This window comes from Lepus europaeus, chromosome 10, assembly GCF_033115175.1.
Source record: "Lepus europaeus isolate LE1 chromosome 10, mLepTim1.pri, whole genome shotgun sequence".
In the NCBI taxonomy this organism is placed as follows: domain Eukaryota; kingdom Metazoa; phylum Chordata; class Mammalia; order Lagomorpha; family Leporidae; genus Lepus; species Lepus europaeus.
This window is the reverse complement of record NC_084836.1, coordinates 104894876-104914879: the sequence shown is the minus strand read 5'-3', so window position 1 is coordinate 104914879 and position 20004 is coordinate 104894876. Positions and strand designations below refer to the sequence as shown.

At 49.0% G+C, this 20004-nt stretch overlaps 1 protein-coding gene across 1 annotated transcript in view; it reads right to left on the bottom strand.

Annotated features, from left to right (window-relative positions):
* CTNNBL1 (catenin beta like 1) overlaps nucleotides 1–20004 on the bottom strand; it is a 168406-nt gene that overhangs the window by 90135 nt on the left and 58267 nt on the right. Inside the window, exons 5-7 of the mRNA XM_062204184.1 lie at nucleotides 12072–12169; nucleotides 4510–4603; nucleotides 1825–1916 (exon numbers count right to left, since the gene is read on the bottom strand). Coding sequence (XP_062060168.1) covers nucleotides 1825–1916; nucleotides 4510–4603; nucleotides 12072–12169 — 284 coding nt within the window. The remainder of the gene's footprint in view (nucleotides 1–1824; nucleotides 1917–4509; nucleotides 4604–12071; nucleotides 12170–20004) is intronic.

Below are 20004 nucleotides of genomic sequence, written 5' to 3'. Positions count from 1 at the left end.
ATTGGGGAAAAAAAAAAAAAAAAGAAGCCGTTTATGGAGTAGTGAAGGGGACTACACAGTTCCCTACACTACAAAGGGGAAAACAAGTCTAGTTCTAGAACCAAAGGACATCTAGAGTCCAGTGATGCCAAAGGCAGGAGCAAAGATGACAAAGCAACAACTAACCGCCGGCTGAGTGCAGGTTAAAAGGGCAGAGTGTGAAGGGAGACACAGTCCACTGAGCTCTGCCAGGCACATGTGTAGTAGTTGGGCTAGCTGAGTATCTTCATGTCAATATGTGATGTAAGTCCACGTTATAGATTTACTGGGAACAAATGATTACTAATAAATAATATTAATATATTGATATAATTAATTATATTAATATATTATATATTATATTAATTGTATATAATTATATAATTAATTATATTAATATAATTATAAGTTATATAATAACATAATGTAATACTGTAAGTAGGCCTGGGGGAGATGTAGACTGAGAGGGAGGAGTCGGGAGCACACGCTACCTTAGGCTCCCGAGACAACGGAGGCTAAACCTGACCTGCCACCCGCAGACCTCCTGGATCTCCGGGACAGTGAAGCTCAGCAGGGCGTGACTCCCCAGAGAAGCATTCCCTTAGAGCTGCGTGCCACCTTCTCAGCAGAAAGCTGGAACCCTTGCCTGCCCCACATCCGCTGTGGCAGAACAGAAGCAGTTGCAAACAGTCTCCCATCAGACCTTTGGCTAAAGCTCTCTGAGAAGCTCCTGCCCCTCCTCTTCTGATTTACTCTGTGAGACAGCACTCACTGTTTAGATGATGACCAAGAAGACTAAGTTCAGAAGGGAAGGGAGTGAACAGTTCAACAGAACTATGTTAATGGGCACACGCTGTGGCCTATCAATCCAGTGCCAGGAATTTATCATAAAGACTCGCTGAGACAGGTGTGTAAGGAAATAAGAGTATGTGTACACAAGGACATTCACTGAAGCACTAGTAACACTGGCAACAGTAAACAAACAAACAAAAACTATAACCACAGGAACTGCTGGATTAGTTTGGGTACATCTGTACAAGCGACTGCTAGGCGGCCATTAGGTTAGTGAAAAACCAACCTGCTTTAAAAAAAAAAAAAACAGTATTAAGTGTGCTTGTGGAAACCGCAGATACATTGTTGCCTATATTTGCACAGAAAACTTCTAGAAGAATAGACATATTGCTAACAGGACTGCCTCTGGAAAGCAGACCTAGAGGAGATCAGGAGAGGGGAACGTCGATGTTCTGTTTTATGCCCCCTGTGTCCTGTGAATTTGCTTTTATTTACAACATGTTTGTATTATTTTCAGAAGTACTAAAGTCAACTTTTAAAGGCTCTTCTTGGGGTGGGTGTTTGGCACAGTGGTTAACACACAACTTGCGACGCCTGCAGCGCGTATCAGAGTGCTTGGGTTCAAGTCTTCACTTCTGGTTCTAGCTTCCTGTAAATGTACATGCCAGGATGCAGGAGACAATGGTTCAGATATTTGGGTTCCTGCACCTACATGGGACACCTACATGGAGTTCCCGGCTCCTGATTTTGGCCTGGCCCAGCCCCGGCTGTTGGCATTTGGGGAGTGAACCAGCAGATGGAAGATCTTTGTCTGTCTCTTTCTCTGCCTTTCTAATAAGTAAAAAATAAAAAATAAATCAAATAAAGGCTTTGCTTTCAAGACAAAAAAGGGGAAGCAAAGAAAGAGGTAAGAGGTCCCAGAAGTTTCCCAATGAGACCCGACGGCTTGGGGATAAGAATCTATTCCAATAACCCAGCATCAACCAGGCCCAGGGCCCGCACAACCAGGCTTACCTTCAGCCTCTTCAACAGCCACTGCAGAAGCCCCTGCTGCGCAGCCTCTGTGCACATCTCGGGCCGGAACTCAGCCATGTTCTCCACGATCGCTGAAGGGGGACAGACACCCAGTTACTGGGAGGGCGGCGACTCCAGGACAACCACACCAAGCTCGCTTCCTGTGACAGCCACGTCAGTCCTCGCCCCACTTCCCTGGATCCCTCCCTGCCTGCTGCTGCGTTGGCACGCGTAGACTAACTGGGGAGTTGCTATGGCTTTTTTCCTACAAGTTATGTTACAAGCAAAGGTTGTAACTGAAAATGATGGCATTCATAAAAGGGAGAAGTGATTGATTTCCGGCGCTAATGGCAACAGCACTAGAGCAGAACCCACAGAAAGGTGGGGATCTGCCTGAGCAGCTCCTATCATTGGCACAGTCCCACAGGCCTCTAACTACAGCAACACGGAGATGGTCTGTGGCTGCAGCTGCAGGCACCCACCCGGGTGGGTCAGTGCAGGATCTCTTCCCTGACTCCTCCGTCTTCAGTCCTCCTTCTCTGCACCACGTGGAAACACGGACATGGCAAGGGAGGCAAGCCTGACCTTCCACTGAACAAGAGAACGAGCACAGAGGGAAGGCCATGCTGGCCGGGAGAGCCGCCAGGTGCCAGGAAGCAAATGTAACTGGTGCTGCTATGTCCGACGAGGGCCAAAGTGCAGCTCATCAGCAAAATTATAGATTTTGAAGAAACAGAAACATAAAGGAAGGCAACTGAATGGCTTTGATACCAGAAAGGAGGACATTAAACAAACAAAAGTCACCTGGGGGACTTTACACATCAAAGCTTTTGCTTCCTTGCACTCCACCTCCTAGAGTGCGCTGCTCTCATACAGCAGACCCGGCTCTCCCTTCCCTGAGCACAGTGTGACTGAGGAAGGGCTGAAGCAAATGCCACCCTCTCTCTCCCCACTGCCTCCTGTGCCTACGCCAGCCTCCCCAAAGCGAGTTCAAGAAGGACTGGGCAGTCCCAGGGGAGTGCGATTACAAAACTGCGGGAACACAGCAGCGATGAGACCCCTGAGAAATGGCAACCAGCCCGTCACCCTCAATGACTCTCCAGATTTTCTAAGAAAATCAACTCATTCATTGTAATCTCCTATGACTTCCTCTTGTTGTGTTTTTGGGCTAAACTTCAGATGGCTTCCTATTCCCCACTAGAGAAAAAACCCCAATTTCTTGTCCTGGGCTACAAGGTCTTCCCTCATTTGAGCACACATACTCCTCCAGTCCCACCTCCCGCTGCACCAGGACAGTTTGCATGTCCCAAAGCCCATGCCCACTCGGGACCTGGCAGGTGGCATTCTCTTCCTACAGTCCTCTTCCTCCTTCTCCCACAATGCACCTGCCTTTATATTCAGCCTCAGCTGGTTCCTAGCCAACAACTCAGAGACCCTTCCTCTCTACTCCCATAGTGCTTTTCACTGATGCCTATCACCCCATCTGTCACTGGTACTGCCCCTTCATTTCTGTTCAAGACTTTGCCACCTACCTGCCCCTTTCGGAGCAGAAGCAGGTCTAACCATCAATCACCATACTCTACCCCAGTGCCAGCACAAGGTGCCTCACAAAGATCAGGCACTCACCCAGGGACACAGGGAGGCATCTCCTGAGCCCAGGCTGACGCCAGACAGCTCTCTACAGATGGCCAGGCTGGCGCTTTTCCATGACGCTAGGTCCTTTGTATTGTCAGTCAGTTAAGACTTTTGATGAGTTTTAGATTCACCAAAGTCCAGTAATTAGATAACAGACAGTGATGCCAAATTGTGTTCCAGACCAGAGAGCTGACCTTCAAATTACAGACTGCTTTGTGCTCTCTCCCCCGGCTCCCGAGTGCCCATATTCCCCCTCTTTATGAGAATCCTCACTGCAGATAGTCAAGAACTACCAGAGGAGTCCACGGTAAACACACAGGGGCTGAAGGAAATCTAATCTCAGCAAAGTGTTTGCTCCTGCTGGGCCTCCCTCACTTCTCGAGCTCTGCTGAGAGATAGGTCATCTCTGCCGGCACCTTCCGGACAGCGAGTGGTGACAGAGACGAACCCTCCATTCTAGTAGGCTCTCGGCTCGGCAGCTTCCCAGAGGGGAAGACTGGGAGGTCTGAGGCAGAGCAGGAAGAAGAGAGTTTGAACAGGAATCCACTTAAATGAACATGTGAAGTAGGGACAGCCAAGTATATAGCCATCTACACACATGTCAAAGAAAACATTCTATCAAGGTACACAGCTGCCCAAAAATCTGTAGTTCCACCAAAGGAAAGTGATAAGAAAAACCAACAAAAAATGATGAAAAGAATTTTTAGAAGATATACTTTTCCAAAAGCAAAAAAGCAAAACAAACAAAAAATAAACAATGCTCAGATTTCATTCTAACTTCTGGAGGCAAGGGCCTGCTGGGGGAGCCAGCAGCTGCCATCTAGGTTACCACTTACGGGATCCCTGCTGTCATTGCCTGCGAGCTGAAGCAGAGCTGCAGCGGCATGGAATTTACACAAGGGTCTTCATTTCTGGAAAGGCAGTTTGGGAGCAGAAAGAAGAAAAGCACTGCTGCTGCTGACTCTCTCATGAAGGAGGAAGGGAAGGCAGCACTGGACCCCAACGCAAGCACTAAGAATCTCAGGGGGCAATGGGCACTCTTCCCCTCACCTAGAGTGTTGTGGACGCCGTCGGCCTCCTCTCTGACCGATTCATCCAGCCGCTCCAGGTTTTGCACCAGCAGTGCCACCACCTGCCCGTCCACCTGCAGGAACAGGGAAACAAAAGGAGAGAGGGGCAAGCATCACAAAACAGCTCGCAAAATGGCCCATCCCGAGATCCACAAAGTAAGTAAACGACAGCAAGCAGAGTTCACAACCCACTCCCCCATTGCATTGTCTCCCGTGAGCCCTCACGGACCTCCAGTCAGTGAGAGGGCAGGCTCCTATCCTAACTGAACCTAAGTAAACCGAAGCTTAAGGAGACAAAGCAGAGCCCAAGGTCACAGGGCCAGCGACGGACAGCACCAGCACTTGAACCTAGACCTTCTGAAAGCCAGCCTAGTATCTTCCTCCTCTGGGTGGTACTTAAACACCTCACGAGAATGCCATCACAAGCCAGGTGAACAGTTCACTCGGACCCAAACACGGTTCTGGACCCCGGCACCAAGACGGTTTCAGCTGGAATGTTTACTAGCCACACTGACCTCAAAATTTAGGGTTGAACTTAAACCACCCCTAACTCTCCATGCTAAGCTTTTAGGATACTATTACATCTAAAGAATTCCTAGTTCCCTCTTAAAAAGAATATCAGCATGACTAAGTACCTTATAAAACAGTGACTTTTTTTGTTATTTCATTTGATCAACAAAACATTTTTTGAGACAGGTAGGAAACTTCCAGTAGCCACAGCAAACAGCTGACATTCGAGAGGTTGGCAACTCAGCCAAGACCCCCAGCTACTGGGGGACGGGGGTGAGGGTGGGGGGACAACAAAGGCATATTCAGGCCTCCTCTTTCCTGCGCCATCTCCAGGGGATCTGGGGAATACCCTGAGGTGCACCAAGGAAGCTAACTAAGGAAGCACCTGGTTCTCTGCCCTAAGAGGTGATCATCCATCCTGGCAATCCGGGAGGCAAGTTCTAAGCAAGCTCGCAGTGTGCCTTCACTCTCGGGCAGGACGTGGACACGTGTAAAGATGAAGTAAGCACAGGTGACATGCCTTCCCGCACATCCGGCTCGAAGACCCACGGAGAGAGCCTGACTCTAGCTCTTAGCCCTCTGACACCTGATGCCTCACTGTTCACAACCCCACTGGCTTAGAGAAGGCCAAGTCCCCTAAAAGCAGGCACATCGCCTCATTCACCTCTGCACCCCCTTCAAGGTCTACTGTTAGACACAGCACACACACAGAACATTTTGCTGGATTTAAATAAACAGATGAAACACCTGTTTTATGTACAACTGGCTCATGTGATATACACACACACACACACACACAGGATGGGATTCTCACAGCTTTTATAGGTGAGAAAATAAAGGCTTGAAGGGTCATTAGCCTGGCCGCAGTCACAAAAGTGGTGACAGAGGTGATCAGCTCTGGAAGGCTACTTTTTCCCATTATGCCCTGTTCCTGCCACAAGGGGAGAGAAAAGAAAGGAGAGGGAAGAAAATGATCTCAACCAGATGACACCTCCCCAGGACGTGGGTGGGAGGCCCTCGAGGGACCCGGTCCAGACTGAGCCTGCGGAGGGAAGCAGTGGCAAGAGGGCAGGTCTGGAGAGGCGGTCTCTCCACTCGTCTCGGGGAGGGTGAAGGGGAACATCTGGACAAGCGGAGGCTGGATTACCGACTCGTGTGCCGCATCTGGATCACAGAGGACCTCCACCTCTCTCGGCCCTCCTCTGGGGCCCTGGTGTGAGGCACCACGTGGGGTGACTACGGGAGGGGACGGTGGTGCCAGGCTTGCAAGTGCCTGTACACACACTAACAGCCTCTCCCCCTCTCGCAAAAGCTTCACCAAAGAAATCCACTGCCATGTTTTCCTTAATTAATTGGACAATTTGGGTATGTGAGAGAAAACAGGAAAACATCTGCGGGGAAAGTGGGAGCCGTGTCACAGTTTGTTTTTCCCTAACCCACCCTGATTGACTTGTAATCTCCGTGCATCCGAAGGCAGCAGGCGCCGCGGCCCCACAGGGCATCACGCTGCCTGACAGTTCTGCAACTGCTTCCCCAGCGCCAACCGCTCGTCGCAGCTCTATCTGCGTTCTTTCTTCTCTCTTCCTTGATTCTTAGCTGTGTTTCCCATCTCTGCTGTCTAAAGTGCTGGGGACAGTGGCAGCCGGCAGTGTGTTGAAATGCTAGAGCTGAGTGGTTATGGATAATGGGTATCTGACTGCGGGAAAATCTTTCTTCTTGCTACGGAAATCTAACGTCTAACAGGCAGCCTTTTAAGCTTGCGAAGTGTGAAACTTTATGTTTAGCTGGGTTAAATGCAATTTTATCTGATTGCGGGACGGCCAAAAGCAGTCAGAATACATTTAGCTCACAAAACCCTTGGAAAAATATTGATAATATGCATAGCTCTGGATATCACCTCATAAGAAGCACAACTTGGCATCCGTCCCCCTCCCTCTCACCCCTTGGGTCTACCTCCAGTGTTTTGGACCTGTGACTAAGTCTGAAATTATAAACAAATCCCGCTCAGGGATTAAAGCATCAACCAGAACAACATTGGTCTTGGAAATCAGCACTGTCTTAGGCCTGACATTTTCTGATAAGTCAGTGGTTATTTCTGCTTGTTAGCAGGTTCCTCTAACAATATTCCAGCAGGTCCTCCAGAGATGAGGTCAAGGGCATGATCAGATCTCTTTTTCTACTTGACCAAAGAGACGGATATAAGAGAAGAGGAGGAACTAAAAAAGAGAGAGATGAGAGGGCTTGGAGGAGGATTCTTTTTCTAGCTGGCACAGTCTGGAATATGCTTTCTGAAGAGGTAGGTTGGAGTGTTTCTACCCACTAGGAGCTGAGACATTTCATATTCAAAAAACAATAGGCCAGTGCCATGGCTCAATAGGCTAATCCTCTGCCTTGCGGTGCCGGCACACTGGGTTCTAGTCCCGGTCGGGGCGTCAGAGTCTGTCCCGGTTGCCCCTCTTCCAGGCCAGCTCTCTGCTATGGCCCGGGAGTGCAGAGGAGGATGGCCCAGGTGCTTGGGCCCTGCACCCCATGGGAGACCAGGAGAAGCACCTGCCTCCTGCCTTCGGATCAGCGTGGTGCGCTGGCCACAGTGCACCGGCCGCGGCGGCCATTGGAGGGTGAACCAACGGCAAAAGGAAGACCTTTCTCTCTGTCTCTCTCTCTCACTGTCCACTCTGCCTGTCAAAATAAATAAATAAATAAAAATTAAAAAATTTTAAAAATTTTAAAAAAAAATTAAAAAACAAAACAAAAAAAAACACCTCACAACCACTGAGTGCAAAACTCAGGCCTGTTGCAACCTAGCTACTAACAGTTTAGCTTCCAATCTCACCCCTACCCAAAGCCTTTATCCACACAGCTGCTTCAATGGTATTTCTATCAAGTTCAGCCAGACTGCACTACCACTGTTGTCTCTCACCTGGCACAGTGCCCCATGTGGGCCAGCCTTGGCCTCATGCCGTCCCTCCTCCAGAGGCTGTCTGCCAGGGTGGTCCTTTCTCTGTTCCTTCACCATGGCAAACTCGTTCTGGACTTAACCCTTTTGCCCTTATTCCACCTTGCTCTTCATCTCTCTGGATGGCTGGTTTCTTCTCGTCACCCAGAACTTGGGGCTTTCCAGACAATTGACCCTAACCTGACTTCCTGGCCATGCGACATCACATCCATCTGTTTTCGTTCTCTGTGGAGCAGAGAATCACAGCTGATGGTTCCTTATTTACTTATTTACAGTTTCTCCCATCACTGGAACCGAAGCCCCACACACAAAAAAGCAGAGAATTTGTCAGCTTTGTCCACAGCTATACTCATCACACCAGTACCAGAACCAGGAACACATCAAGCACACAGTAAACAGCTGGTGAACGAATACACAAATGGAGTTTGCTTAGGAACGAACACAGATGAAGAGGAGACCATCCCTGGAGCTGGGAAGGGCTAGAATCCAGAAATTGCCTAAGTACCCTTATGGCAACACAAACCTGCAAAGCTGGGCCTCACATGAGCTACACAGCTCCTCCACGTTGCCAGCCCAGTCCAAGCCCTCAGAGTTCAGCAGCAAGGGGGGCTGGCTGAGGGCAAGAACAGGGGTGCAGGGCAGTCCCCCCCGGCTGTCCACATAGACACCTCTGTGAATATCCTCATAGCAAATGGCGGCCCCTAGCCATTCTGGCCAGCTTCACAGCCCAGCCACGCCACAGCTGCTCTGGCTGTGACGTCTCCCACACCTTTCAGGATGACCACTGTCCCCTGAGGCTCGGCAGTCTCTCCCTACCAGTCCCCAGCTGAGGCGACAGCACACAGAAGCTCACGGCCCTCACAGCTACTTCCAGCCTTCCGCCTCGTGTTTTAGTGCTTACGTCTTCTCCCCTCCTCGCCCCTCTTCAACTCTCGAACTAAACCTCCATCCTCACCTCTCTTATTTAGGTCCGTGCCATCCAAATTTTGTGGGGTTTTTCCCCTCTATTTGTATAAAATGTTTTCTAAAACATTTCCTGACCTAAAAAACACGTTTGTGAAACTTCAACACTGCAGACCTCTTACAGCGTGGCAGACGATGCAAGTGACTCTAAGTGGACATTTACTGAGAACTCAGTATCTGCCAGGCATAGCCCCTCTGCAGCAGGCACGGTGAACAGGTCCTGGGGCTTCACTCGGCCAGGGACGCAGGAAACGTCTCGCCTCGTCCTCACTCTGCTGCCGTGAGACAGGCACTGCCATCACCTCCATTTCCCGAGCAGAGCCCGCAGAGGTCAGGCAGCCTGCCCCAAGACACACAGCTGGGAGGTGACAGGGCACTGCCGACCCCTCCGCTGACGGGGACGACACGTCAGGAAAGACAGCTATAAGCAGATGTTTACAATCCAATGCGACAAGGGCCAGGACGCACGAAGTGCCAGGGGAATATGAAGTCTGCTGAGGCAAGGAGGCTGGAAACTCCTGAGAGACCAGCCCAGGCTTCAGCAAGGCTGTGAAGGAGCAGGAAGAAGCCATGCAGCCCTGAGAAGCCAGGCCTGCCAAGCGTGAGGCCAAGTGTGAGAAAGGACAGGGGGCTGCCTGCAACCCGCAGGTGCGCAGGCCAGCGAGGAGGAACATGACTGCATCTGATCACTGCCCGCCGGGAGTGCAGCGAGACGCGAGTGGCCGCCAGGGCCACACAGCCTCACCTTTCTGGCTCTCGCTACAAAGCACAGACACCCACCTTCTGCCTAAGTAACAGCGGTGGGTCTGAACCAAACTCGAAAACCCCAAGGATCCCCATGACTGCCACGCCAGCATTCTCTCCCCACGCACGTGCGGTTCTGTTGCTTGGGACTCCCGACTGGGAGAGGGAGCGAGCCAATAAACTGCGAGGTGCTTGCCACAATCACTTCTGCCACGTGCCCTCCAACCCCTGCTCATGCACTTCCGCATCCCTGACACTGGCGTCAAATTAAAATGACACAGACAACGCAACCCTGGTAACATGAGAACACGAAGACTTCTTCCTGAACGTGGCACGAGGGTAGAAGAAATAGATGGAAGACCGCCTGCCGGTTCTGCTCTGCTACTGACTGATGGCTTTGGACCGGCTGCAGACAGGATACAACGGAGCCCGGGGATGCCTGGTGTCTGTGATCCACACCAGCACCACCAGGATAAAGCTGTACCCGTCAAAATCTTAAAATAATGTAACAATAATAACAATAAAAACGAAACAAACAAACAGAAAAGCCTCTACTGCAGCTATACCTAATGGCTCCCCAGGCTGGGGAAGAACTGTTTCTTTCCAAACAAACAATAAAACCTGCAAGATTCAGCTTTTGTTGGTGGGCTTGGCAACACAGAAAACACAAAAGGGGCTTTTGTGGGAGCCGCTGTTCCTTGGCGCGTCTTACACGCAGCTGCCGGGCTGGCTGCCCCTTCTCATCTTCTCTATTCACACAGGCCAAGGGCGGGAATTACAATCAGCCCGGGAACCAGGCAGGAAGGCCCGTCCAGGGCCACTGTAATTAACCTCTGCAAGGAAAGACCGCACAAACGACACGGTGGGGACACGGGGCTGGAGCAAGCGCCACAGGCACCCCTCAAATGCTCCTCAAAACCAAAGCACCCCGACAGCATCCCTTCCACCCTGTACAGTGGTTCAGAGAGAAAATGAAGGCCCTGAATTCACCAAAGTGGCAGCTTGCTCTAGGCTGGGGCTCGGAAGAACGGCCCCAGAACCACGCATCCTGCTCAGTCACACACAGCCCTGCTGGTCTCTACCCGCTCTGCGAGAGAGAGTTCTTCATGTGGGGGTGCTCACAACACCTGTCACACCAAATGCCAGCAGGGGGCGTGGCAGGAGGGGGTGGACTTCTGGGGTCCAGGGCATTTAGAGGAAAGCTGAGGCATGGGTAGGATAGCAGTGGGGTCTCAGAATCATTTGGGGGCCCAGCCACTTGTTCTGATTCAGAAAGTGGCCTAACGAGTACCCAAGGGGCTTCTTCCACCAGCAGCTGCAAGGATCTTCGATGAATTCTGTGAACTGCATTGAAATCAGTCCTTGTGAACATTTCTTAGCCGGGAGAAAAAGCAGCAGAGGCGGAGGCCAGTGCCCAGCGCCTCCAAGAAGAGAGCCGCTGGGGACATGGACAGAGCTCCACAGGCGGTGTCAAGGTGCGGGGCTGGGCTGGACCCATTTCTCCCCCGGCTGGCTGTGGGGCCTTTTCCACCTTGGAGCCCTCTCTGATCACCAGTGCACTACAAGATCAGTGTGGTGGGAGCAGAAGGTACAATCTTGCCTCTGCAGTCCCAGGACTAGCTGTGTGACTCAGTGTGGCCATCTGGGTCTCTTTGCAGGCCACCCAATGAGATTCCTGGGACCCAACTGATGGGCTCCCCACACACACTGAGGCCTTTGGGCTGGCTGCTGCCTGGAACAACAGCTGAGGAAGATTCCAAGGCCTGGCAAGATCCGAGGATCAGCAAAAGGTATGCACAAAGCCAGTGGCCCAATCTCCCGCAGGCAGGGAGCCAGCCTGGCCTGGTTCTGAATAACCTGAGTGAGGACCTGCCTGTAAATCAGTGATCTCAAAAACAAAACTCGTGATTATAAAGCCCAGAAGAGCAAACAAACATCCAGGAAAGCCCAGGAACAACACACGGCGGAGGGGAGAACAGGAACTCGGAGGCAAAGGGAACATGGGCTCAGATCTCAGCAGCATGGCCCGGGCACCCCGTGTTGCCTCCCAAAGCCTCCACTTCATAGCTGTGCATGGGAGTGACAAGGGATGACAGCCAGTCACCCGGGGATGTGCTAAGGACCAAAGAGTGAAGAGAACGAGACACGGCCTGGCTGGCGCAGATATTTAATACACATTATGCATCTACAGTTAGGCATCACCTAACACAGTTCCAAAGACCACAGTGCCCCACAGGGTGCATCTCTACTTCCCTACTCCCCTTGCCTTTCGGAGTTCTACCGATGCCTTCCTGATGCCGCTCAGAGACAGCGGTGCCGCCGCCAATGCTGACCCACATCCCCAAAAGCCCGGGGGTCGTGCAACTTACCAGGGCGTCGATGAGGACTTCCGCTCCCTCTTCACTCTCGTGGAGCGTGTCGATGTCCGTGAGCTCCTGCAGCAAGTCGACCACCGCTATGGACACATGTGTAACTCGTTAAGGGCACCACGTGCACACTGACACCCTACTGACATTTGACACACGTCTTTTGTTCCCTTCTGTTTCCTCATCAATTGCTTTATCACCACTTCTCTTTAACACACTCCGGTTTCATTAACATCTCCCCAACACGCTTCCCTCCACAGTGGGGATTCACTAAATGCTGTGAGCATATTCGCTCAGTCTCCCTCCTTATACCGCCTTCCTCACGACTTAGCCTGTAGGAACTCTGCATTCTCATCAGTTTCAAAACTTTAACTGGATCACTTGGTTGCGCAGGGGGTGACATCTTTTCCAGTGAGAAATAGGCCGCCATCCTTCACCCTCTCTCCCAGTTGGAATTCTTGACACTCGGGATAATGCTGAGAGCCTCGTACAGGTCACCTGTGAAGGCAGTGATGACTTCGGAGGCGATGTGGCTGGTGCTCACCAAGGCGTCCTCAGAGATCAGAGCGCGACTGGCTAAAGATGTGGAGGGAATGATCTCCGGGAGATCGTGCTAGGCCTGCAGCCCCCCTGCCCTCCAATGCCATGATGGACTAAGAGGCAGGCAAACTATGGGGACACCAGGTGAAAACAGGAGAGACAGGAGCAAATGGGAAAGGGAGCACACGGGAGCGAGAGAAAGAGCGAAGCTTGGAAGACAAACATCCATCCACACTTCCCTTTCCTTATCTGCAATCTTGCAATCTCTCCCGCTCTTACACACATGAATGTGCGTGCACACATGAGCACATGCACATACACACACGTGCGCGCGTGCGCCTTGCTGGGTTAACCCATGTTTACTGAATGCTCACGATGAAGAAAGCACTGGGAAGCTGATAAAGCCAAAGCCATTCTTCCCTCTGGGCCTCGGTTTCCTCGTCTGTACAATGAGGAAGTTGGATCATCAGAGGCAGGTTAGAAACCCGTGTACCGCAGGCACTGACCAGCGTGGATCAAACGAGGAACACAGACAGTGCGAACCGCAGTGCTCCTGAGAAGCGGCCAGTGAGACCGAGCTGGGAAGTCAGAAGGATCTGCTGGAAGCCAACCAGCCACAAAGGAGGCGACTGAGGACGTGAGCGCAGCCGGGCTGGGAACCAAAACCGACTGACTGCAAGCAGAGACACTAGGGTGTGCAAAGGCACCTGCGGATGAGAGGGGAGAGAGAAAACTGGAACTACAGGAGAATACCCCTGGAAAACCTAGCTAACGCTGAGTGAGCAGCAGCTGGCAGAGGGTTGGGAGGCAGGCCTGAAGCAGGAAGACCTATTCCAAAGCTACTACAGACAGTGGAGCCCAGCAGGGAGACGAGGTCACAGCCAGGGCAGTTTCATTAGATCTGAGTGAACGTGAAAGATGCAGGACATATTAACAAGAGCGACAGGACTTGCTAACTGATGTTCTGCAAATTTTTATGAATGTCTTTTGCTGAAAAAAAAAAAATTACTCAGAGATTCCATTTACTCATCTCTAACTGACCAGCTGACTGGCATGAATAAGTAAATAAGTTTTCCAAGTCTTACTCTTTCTCTTTCAAATATTTATTGAGAGGAGGGGAAAGGGAGAAGAAAAAGAGGAAGGGTAGGAAGGAGGGAGGGAGAGGGAGAAGGAGGGGAAACTCCCATCCACTGGTTTACTACAAAACTGCCCAGGAGCCTGAACTCAAGCCAGGTCTCTGACATGGGTGGTAGGGACCCAGCTACTTGAGCTTCACCTGCTGCCTCCCAGGGTACTCAGTAGCAGGAAGCTAGATTTGGGTGCAGAGCAAGGACGCAAACCCAGGCACTCTGACATGGGATGTGGGCATCTGATGTGCTGTGTCAAATGGCTGCCCCACTCCTCCACTTGTAAAGAGAGTCACACAGAATATGAGAATGCTATACAATGAAGTATATGAAGAGCTCAGAGGTCTCGGGACAAAAATCCTTCCTGCTTAAAACCTTCATTAACAAAGCACCCAGAAAGCTGTTTACACAAAACACCATGTGTCACACTTGACACAAAAGTAAACCAAAACAAAAACAATTAGACTCAATTTAAAAAATATATCAACCAAGATACCAACTAACCCCTAGAAACCTTGACTGGCAGGAATTAGTAGTTCTTCTTTAAAGACCGAAATAGTCACCATCATAAATAGCCACCAGCTTTTAAAAAATAATTATTTATTTGAAAGGCAGAGTGACAGGGTGTGGGGGCTAGGGGTAAGGGGAGACATATCTTCCATCTGCTGGTTCACTCCCCAAATGGCTACAACAAACAAGACTGAACTAGGTTGAAGCCAGGAGCCAGGAACTCCATCCATATATCCCATGTGAGTAGCAGGGCCCAAGTACCGGAGCCATCCCCTATTGCCTTCCCAGGCACATTAGCAGAGAACTGGATCAGAAGCAGAGCAGCTAGGACTTAAACTGGCATTCCAATATGGACGCCAGCAACACAACACCTGCTTGACCCACTGTGCAACAACTCTGGCCCCCACCATTTTTGAAAGCCGTCACCATGCCAGATCCCATGCTACTGAACTTTCATGGCATTTTAAGGTCAAACGTCACCACCATATTAGAGGTAAAGAAGCTCAAGCCAGAGAGAAAAAGTTACCTAAAGGTCACTGTAATAGAAAAGGAGAGTGCTAGGCCCATCTAGGTCTAATGACAGCACTTTGGCGATTATACCTCGTATTAATGCACCAGGTCAAGCAAGGCTAGATTCAGGTGAATTCTAGCTTTGGATCCTGCCACAACCATAGGAAAAGCAGCTGTCCTAGGCAGGCATTTGGCACAGCATTTAAGATGCCCTTGGAAAACCTACAGCCCACATCGGAGTACCCGGCTGGAACCTGAACCAAACTCTCCCAACTCAAGCTTCTAAGCTCACCCCGAGAGGCAGCAGGTGAAATGGTTCCAGTAGTTGGGTCCCTGCCACTATGTGGCAGACCTCAACCTCAATGGAGTCCCCAGCTCCCAGCGTTAGCCTGGCCTAACTCCATCTGTTGCAGGAATCTGAGGAGTAAACAAGCAGATGACATGCAAGATCTCTCTCTGTCTCTCGCTCTGTGCCTTTCAAACAAAAATAAACTAACTGAAATGAAAAGAATAGCTGCCCTATATTTCTATGATAAATTATTAAAAGCCCTAGGAAAAAGAGCAAAATGTCTACACCTCCCTTTCATCCTCTTTTTAAGAGCGTTTACTTTTTGGAAAAGTTCTTGACTATGAGATGTAAAAACCTTCTAATCTATTCACATGCTTATCTAACATGCATGGCGACATTTCATCTCTCATCTATCCACTGCAGAGTCAGATGTGTAGAGGAAAGGGATGTGAACCAAGCGTGCACTAAGTGTTACATTACATCCCTTAGAAGAGTGCCATGGATGGTTAAATTCTTACCAACTTGCATGTGGTAATTATTAAACAGCCTCAACAGACAAGTGTTGTACAGATGGCTCCCAACTTAGAATTTTTCAGCTTTACCACTGTGCAATAGCAGTGTACATTCAGTAAAAATTGCATTTTGAATTTTGATCTTTTCCTGAGCTGATGATATAGGATCCTCCCTGGTGATGCTGGTCCACAGCTCCCATCAGCCACAAGACCACAAGATGAAACAGCCAACACCCCACAGCACTCTGTGTCACGAAGCTACCATGTTCAGTAGGTGAGAAGTATTAAATGCATTTTTGACTTATGCTATCTCCAACTTAACGCAGAGTTTAGTAGGCACAATCACTGTGTAAGTCGAAGAGTGTCCATCTGAAAGAGCGATCGATGAAGAGTCAGAGCGAGCTTGACCACGTGGTCAGGCAACCTTCACCTTTGCTCCGCGTTCCCATGCAATCTGGTACAAGCTCCTTTATCTGCTAACAGTTTAGCGTCCTCATCTGTGAAATGGGGGTGAGCTATGAGAAACAACCGAAGCCAAGTGTGTCAAAAGTCAAGTAAGTTACAACACTCACAATACAGATTGCCAGTAACAATTCCCAGAGAATACCCAAAGACCTCGCCACTGCCTTTGTTTTTTGAAAAGTCTCTAAAACCCAAGATTGAAGCTAACAACAGTACACTCCTCCCTCGCTGGGTTACAGCAGGTCGAAGGATCCAATTTTATTTCAGACGCACCTCACACATTCCGATTGATCAACTCCCTCTCCATTCTCTACTGTCTTGTGAGCGTTAATAGTGTGGTTTTCTCTGATTAGTCTTAACACTAAGCTCACCAAGGTGTCACATTAAGCCTAGGGACTTTTAACAAAAAAGAAAGGAAAGGAAAAGAGTTGACAATGGTGATAATTTTATATAGGAACAGGTACATATCTGTTACCAAGAAAAGTCATTTCTTAAAATGTTTGTTCCAGGGGCTAGCTCTTTGCCCACTTTCCTGCCTCAGGTGAGCAGTTGAAGAAGGAATCAGCCACCTACCAGGTCTGATAAACATCTCATCTCGCCTACCCCTAACTGATTTTACATAAATGTCCAGCTTTCACAAAAGAGCATTTCAGCAAGGCAATAACGAGTCCATACTTGTTATCACCAACTCCTGGGTAATGCAATCTGACCCAGTAGACAGGAGGTCACTTGAAGACCAGAAAGAGGAATGAGAACTGAACCCAGAGACAGACAGACGAATGCTGAGTCCTGATGAGAAAATTCAGCATGAACGGCCGCCCAGCTCGCATGTCCTCACAAGCGGATACTGGCCGTGGTGATGGGTTTTTCCACTGTAGTTAACAATTTCATTTCACAAGGTAAAAGGCTCTCCCATCCGAGTATAATGGGAAAACAGAGAGCCTGTCTTTCCACGAATTACTAAAACAGTTTTTGATAGCCTGTTTTGTCATGTCGAGTAGAAGGGCGACCCCACTCACTCCTTCTATACCTGTCCACTACTGGGCCAAAAAGCCAGCACAATACCAGAAAAGTAGAACAGAGCGGCCGGACACAGAACACCATGGTTTACGGAGAAAGAGTGGTGCTTACTTCTATTTTGGGGTGCTGGATATTTGTGTCTTGGCCTGATCCCACTTTGAGGCTTGGTACAGAAACTGAATGCTAATCTCATTCATCTCCAGTGAAATGTGTCCACAAGGAACAAAATTATTAAAACAAAAACCAAAAACCGAACAGAGAAAGGAACAAGACACATTAAACAGATTAAAAAAAAAAAAAAAGTCATTTCAAAAAGGCTTTAAGAAAATGAGCCAGTACAGTCAGAGGATATAACTGATTTAGTTGGGTTTTTTTAAAAATCTTCTTCCCTTTATTCCTAGACTGGTACCACGATCAAATATAGCTCAATTAATGCAGATGAATTTCAAAACACAGACAAAATGGTCTTTATCTCCTTTCAAAACAGCTGGCACACTGCTACCTAGAATGAACTGGGACTTTTATTTTTATCCCAGTCCTAGATCAAACTAATATAAAAGGGCAAATACAGACATTCAACACTCACTAAGTACTTGCTAAATGCTATGCTACGGGAGAATGTCCACAGCAGACCACAGCCACCCTAACCTTCCAAGAGCACGAACTTCACCAAAAACCCACGCGAATGGTCACAAGTCACACTGAGACGTCCTTTTCCCAATTGCCATTTTCATACTTTTTACTTACTCTGCCTTTCTCTAGAGCATCTTTAACTGGCTGGGGGAAAAAAATGGGTGGCTTATCAATACACATTATCAAAGAAGTCAGAGGACAGAGGAGAAAAAGAAGTAAATTCTCACAAATGTAATTTTCATTCCGGAAATATCAACATGAGTTGTTCCCAGCAAAACAACAGCTTAAGATATGCAAGACTTGTTAGCCAGCGTTTGTAGAAACGCAATGGAGCAGTAACCAACTCCCTCCCAGTCCAATTAGTAAAAGCCCCTTAGGAGGTTCAAACCCTTCCCAGCCCTATTCTTGTTCATTAACACTGGGTCTGTAACACTAGGCACCCCGACTGCTGTACAGACTCCCTGGGATAACATGGGATGTCTCAGTCAGTTTGTTCCACTTCAGCATTCTCGGGCTCAAATTGTTCAAGTACAATCGATCCCTACTGGTCTAAAAAAAACCCGTCTACTTCTTAGTTTCCAAACTCCTGCAGTAATCCTTCCCCAGATCCAGCTGGACAGCTCTACAGGTCCCCCTGGCTTCCCAGAGTCTGAGAAAACTCAACAGTAAATCAGAAAGCCCCAGCGCTCACGGCCACTCCTTGAAACTATTTCACACACGAAAGAGCTGTCCCGTCAGCACCAAGGAGAATCCATTCCGACACTAACCGATTTCTCCTTTCTCACCTATTAGTATGCAACCCACTGTCCCAAGGCCTTAAGTTAACATTACAGTGAGGCCTCGTTTTGCTGAACCACAAAGGGTGGAAAGAAAGCAGACTTTCAATAAACTGGGTTTAGATTACTTGATTTTTTTATTAAAAAATAGAGCATTTAGCTGGGAAGCAGGAATCATGATTACTAATTTTTTTTTTAAATAAAGCCATGGACCTGATATCATATCACATTTTTTTAAGCAGCCAGCATGACCATACCAGTTTCTAGCATATGAAGAATGGCGATTTCCATTGCCAAGGTCAAGATCATGAAAATAAGCCGGAAATGCTCTCGAATCTCCACATCTATCAAAAGCTCACCCGTCTCCACTCCCTGACCCCTTCCCAGCCAGAGGTGACCCCCTCTGGGCTCTGGACATGTGACACACACCAAGGGGAGGAATTCCGCTGTCCTGCTCTTGACTGCAGGCATTACTTCTCCTTTTCCCTAACGACACCCAACACACTTACACGAGGAGGAGCCAGTCAAAGCCAGTGACAAACCAGGAAGACTCCAGTGACTTGTCAGTCAGAACAGGGCGAATGCCACACACAAACAGAAAGCTAGGACCTAGCACGACGGGGAATCTTTTTGTTGGCAGCACAAGGGTGATCAGCTGCATCGCCTCCTTGTTTTTTTCCTCCTGTTCCTTTAGGAACACTGAATAAGTATGGCTTAAACAAGGGCACCCAGACTGTTGTTGTAACAATACCTCGAGAACGTATCTTTACATGTACCTCTGCTTTTATTTTTCTATAAAGACACTGCGAAAGGCTCACAAAAAATAAGGTGCTCAAAATATGTTTTGATGACATTCAGGGAACATTATTTTAAAAGAGCAATATTTTGAGGCAGCAGCAGCTGTTGGATTCCACCTCACGCTCCCTCTGCATGTATCTGGAGTGAGGGAGTCTTCAACGCTGTGTGAGGGGTGCACCCCTCCAAGGCCCTCCCCCAAGAGGTGCGCTTCTCAGATCAGAACTCCACCTGGCAGCCAACCGACGGCTGCGCTCCAGCCCTCAAGGGGGGAGACAAGGCCCAGAGGCGCTGACAAGCCCTCGCCGGTGGCAACGATGCAGAGCGCCAGAATCAACTCCGAAGCAGCTTCTCACGGTTGAAAGGGCCGGGCACAAGCTGTTTTCTCACATCCTCTGCCTCTTAAGGTTAGAAAAAAAAATTAAAAAATAAAAAAACCAGCCTATGATCCAATTAAAATCCCCATAGTCTATGTTTCCTCAGAAAAGGACAAAGCAAAGATGACCTGTGCTTGCTGGGAACGTAACCAGCCATGTACGGTCTTGGATGATAAATGAAGAGTTAAAAAAAGATGAAAAATTTAAGACAAGACTGCCGTGAAATTGTTTATTCATGGTAAGGTGTTTTGGGCAGTTACAGCTGTACAACAGTAAATTGTTAACAACCGTTTCTGAAGAAAAAATTTCCATTATAGATCACAGATAAGACAAGACGCCAAGCGCAGCACGGCGGGGAGATCAGGGTTCCAGCCGAGAGTGGCTA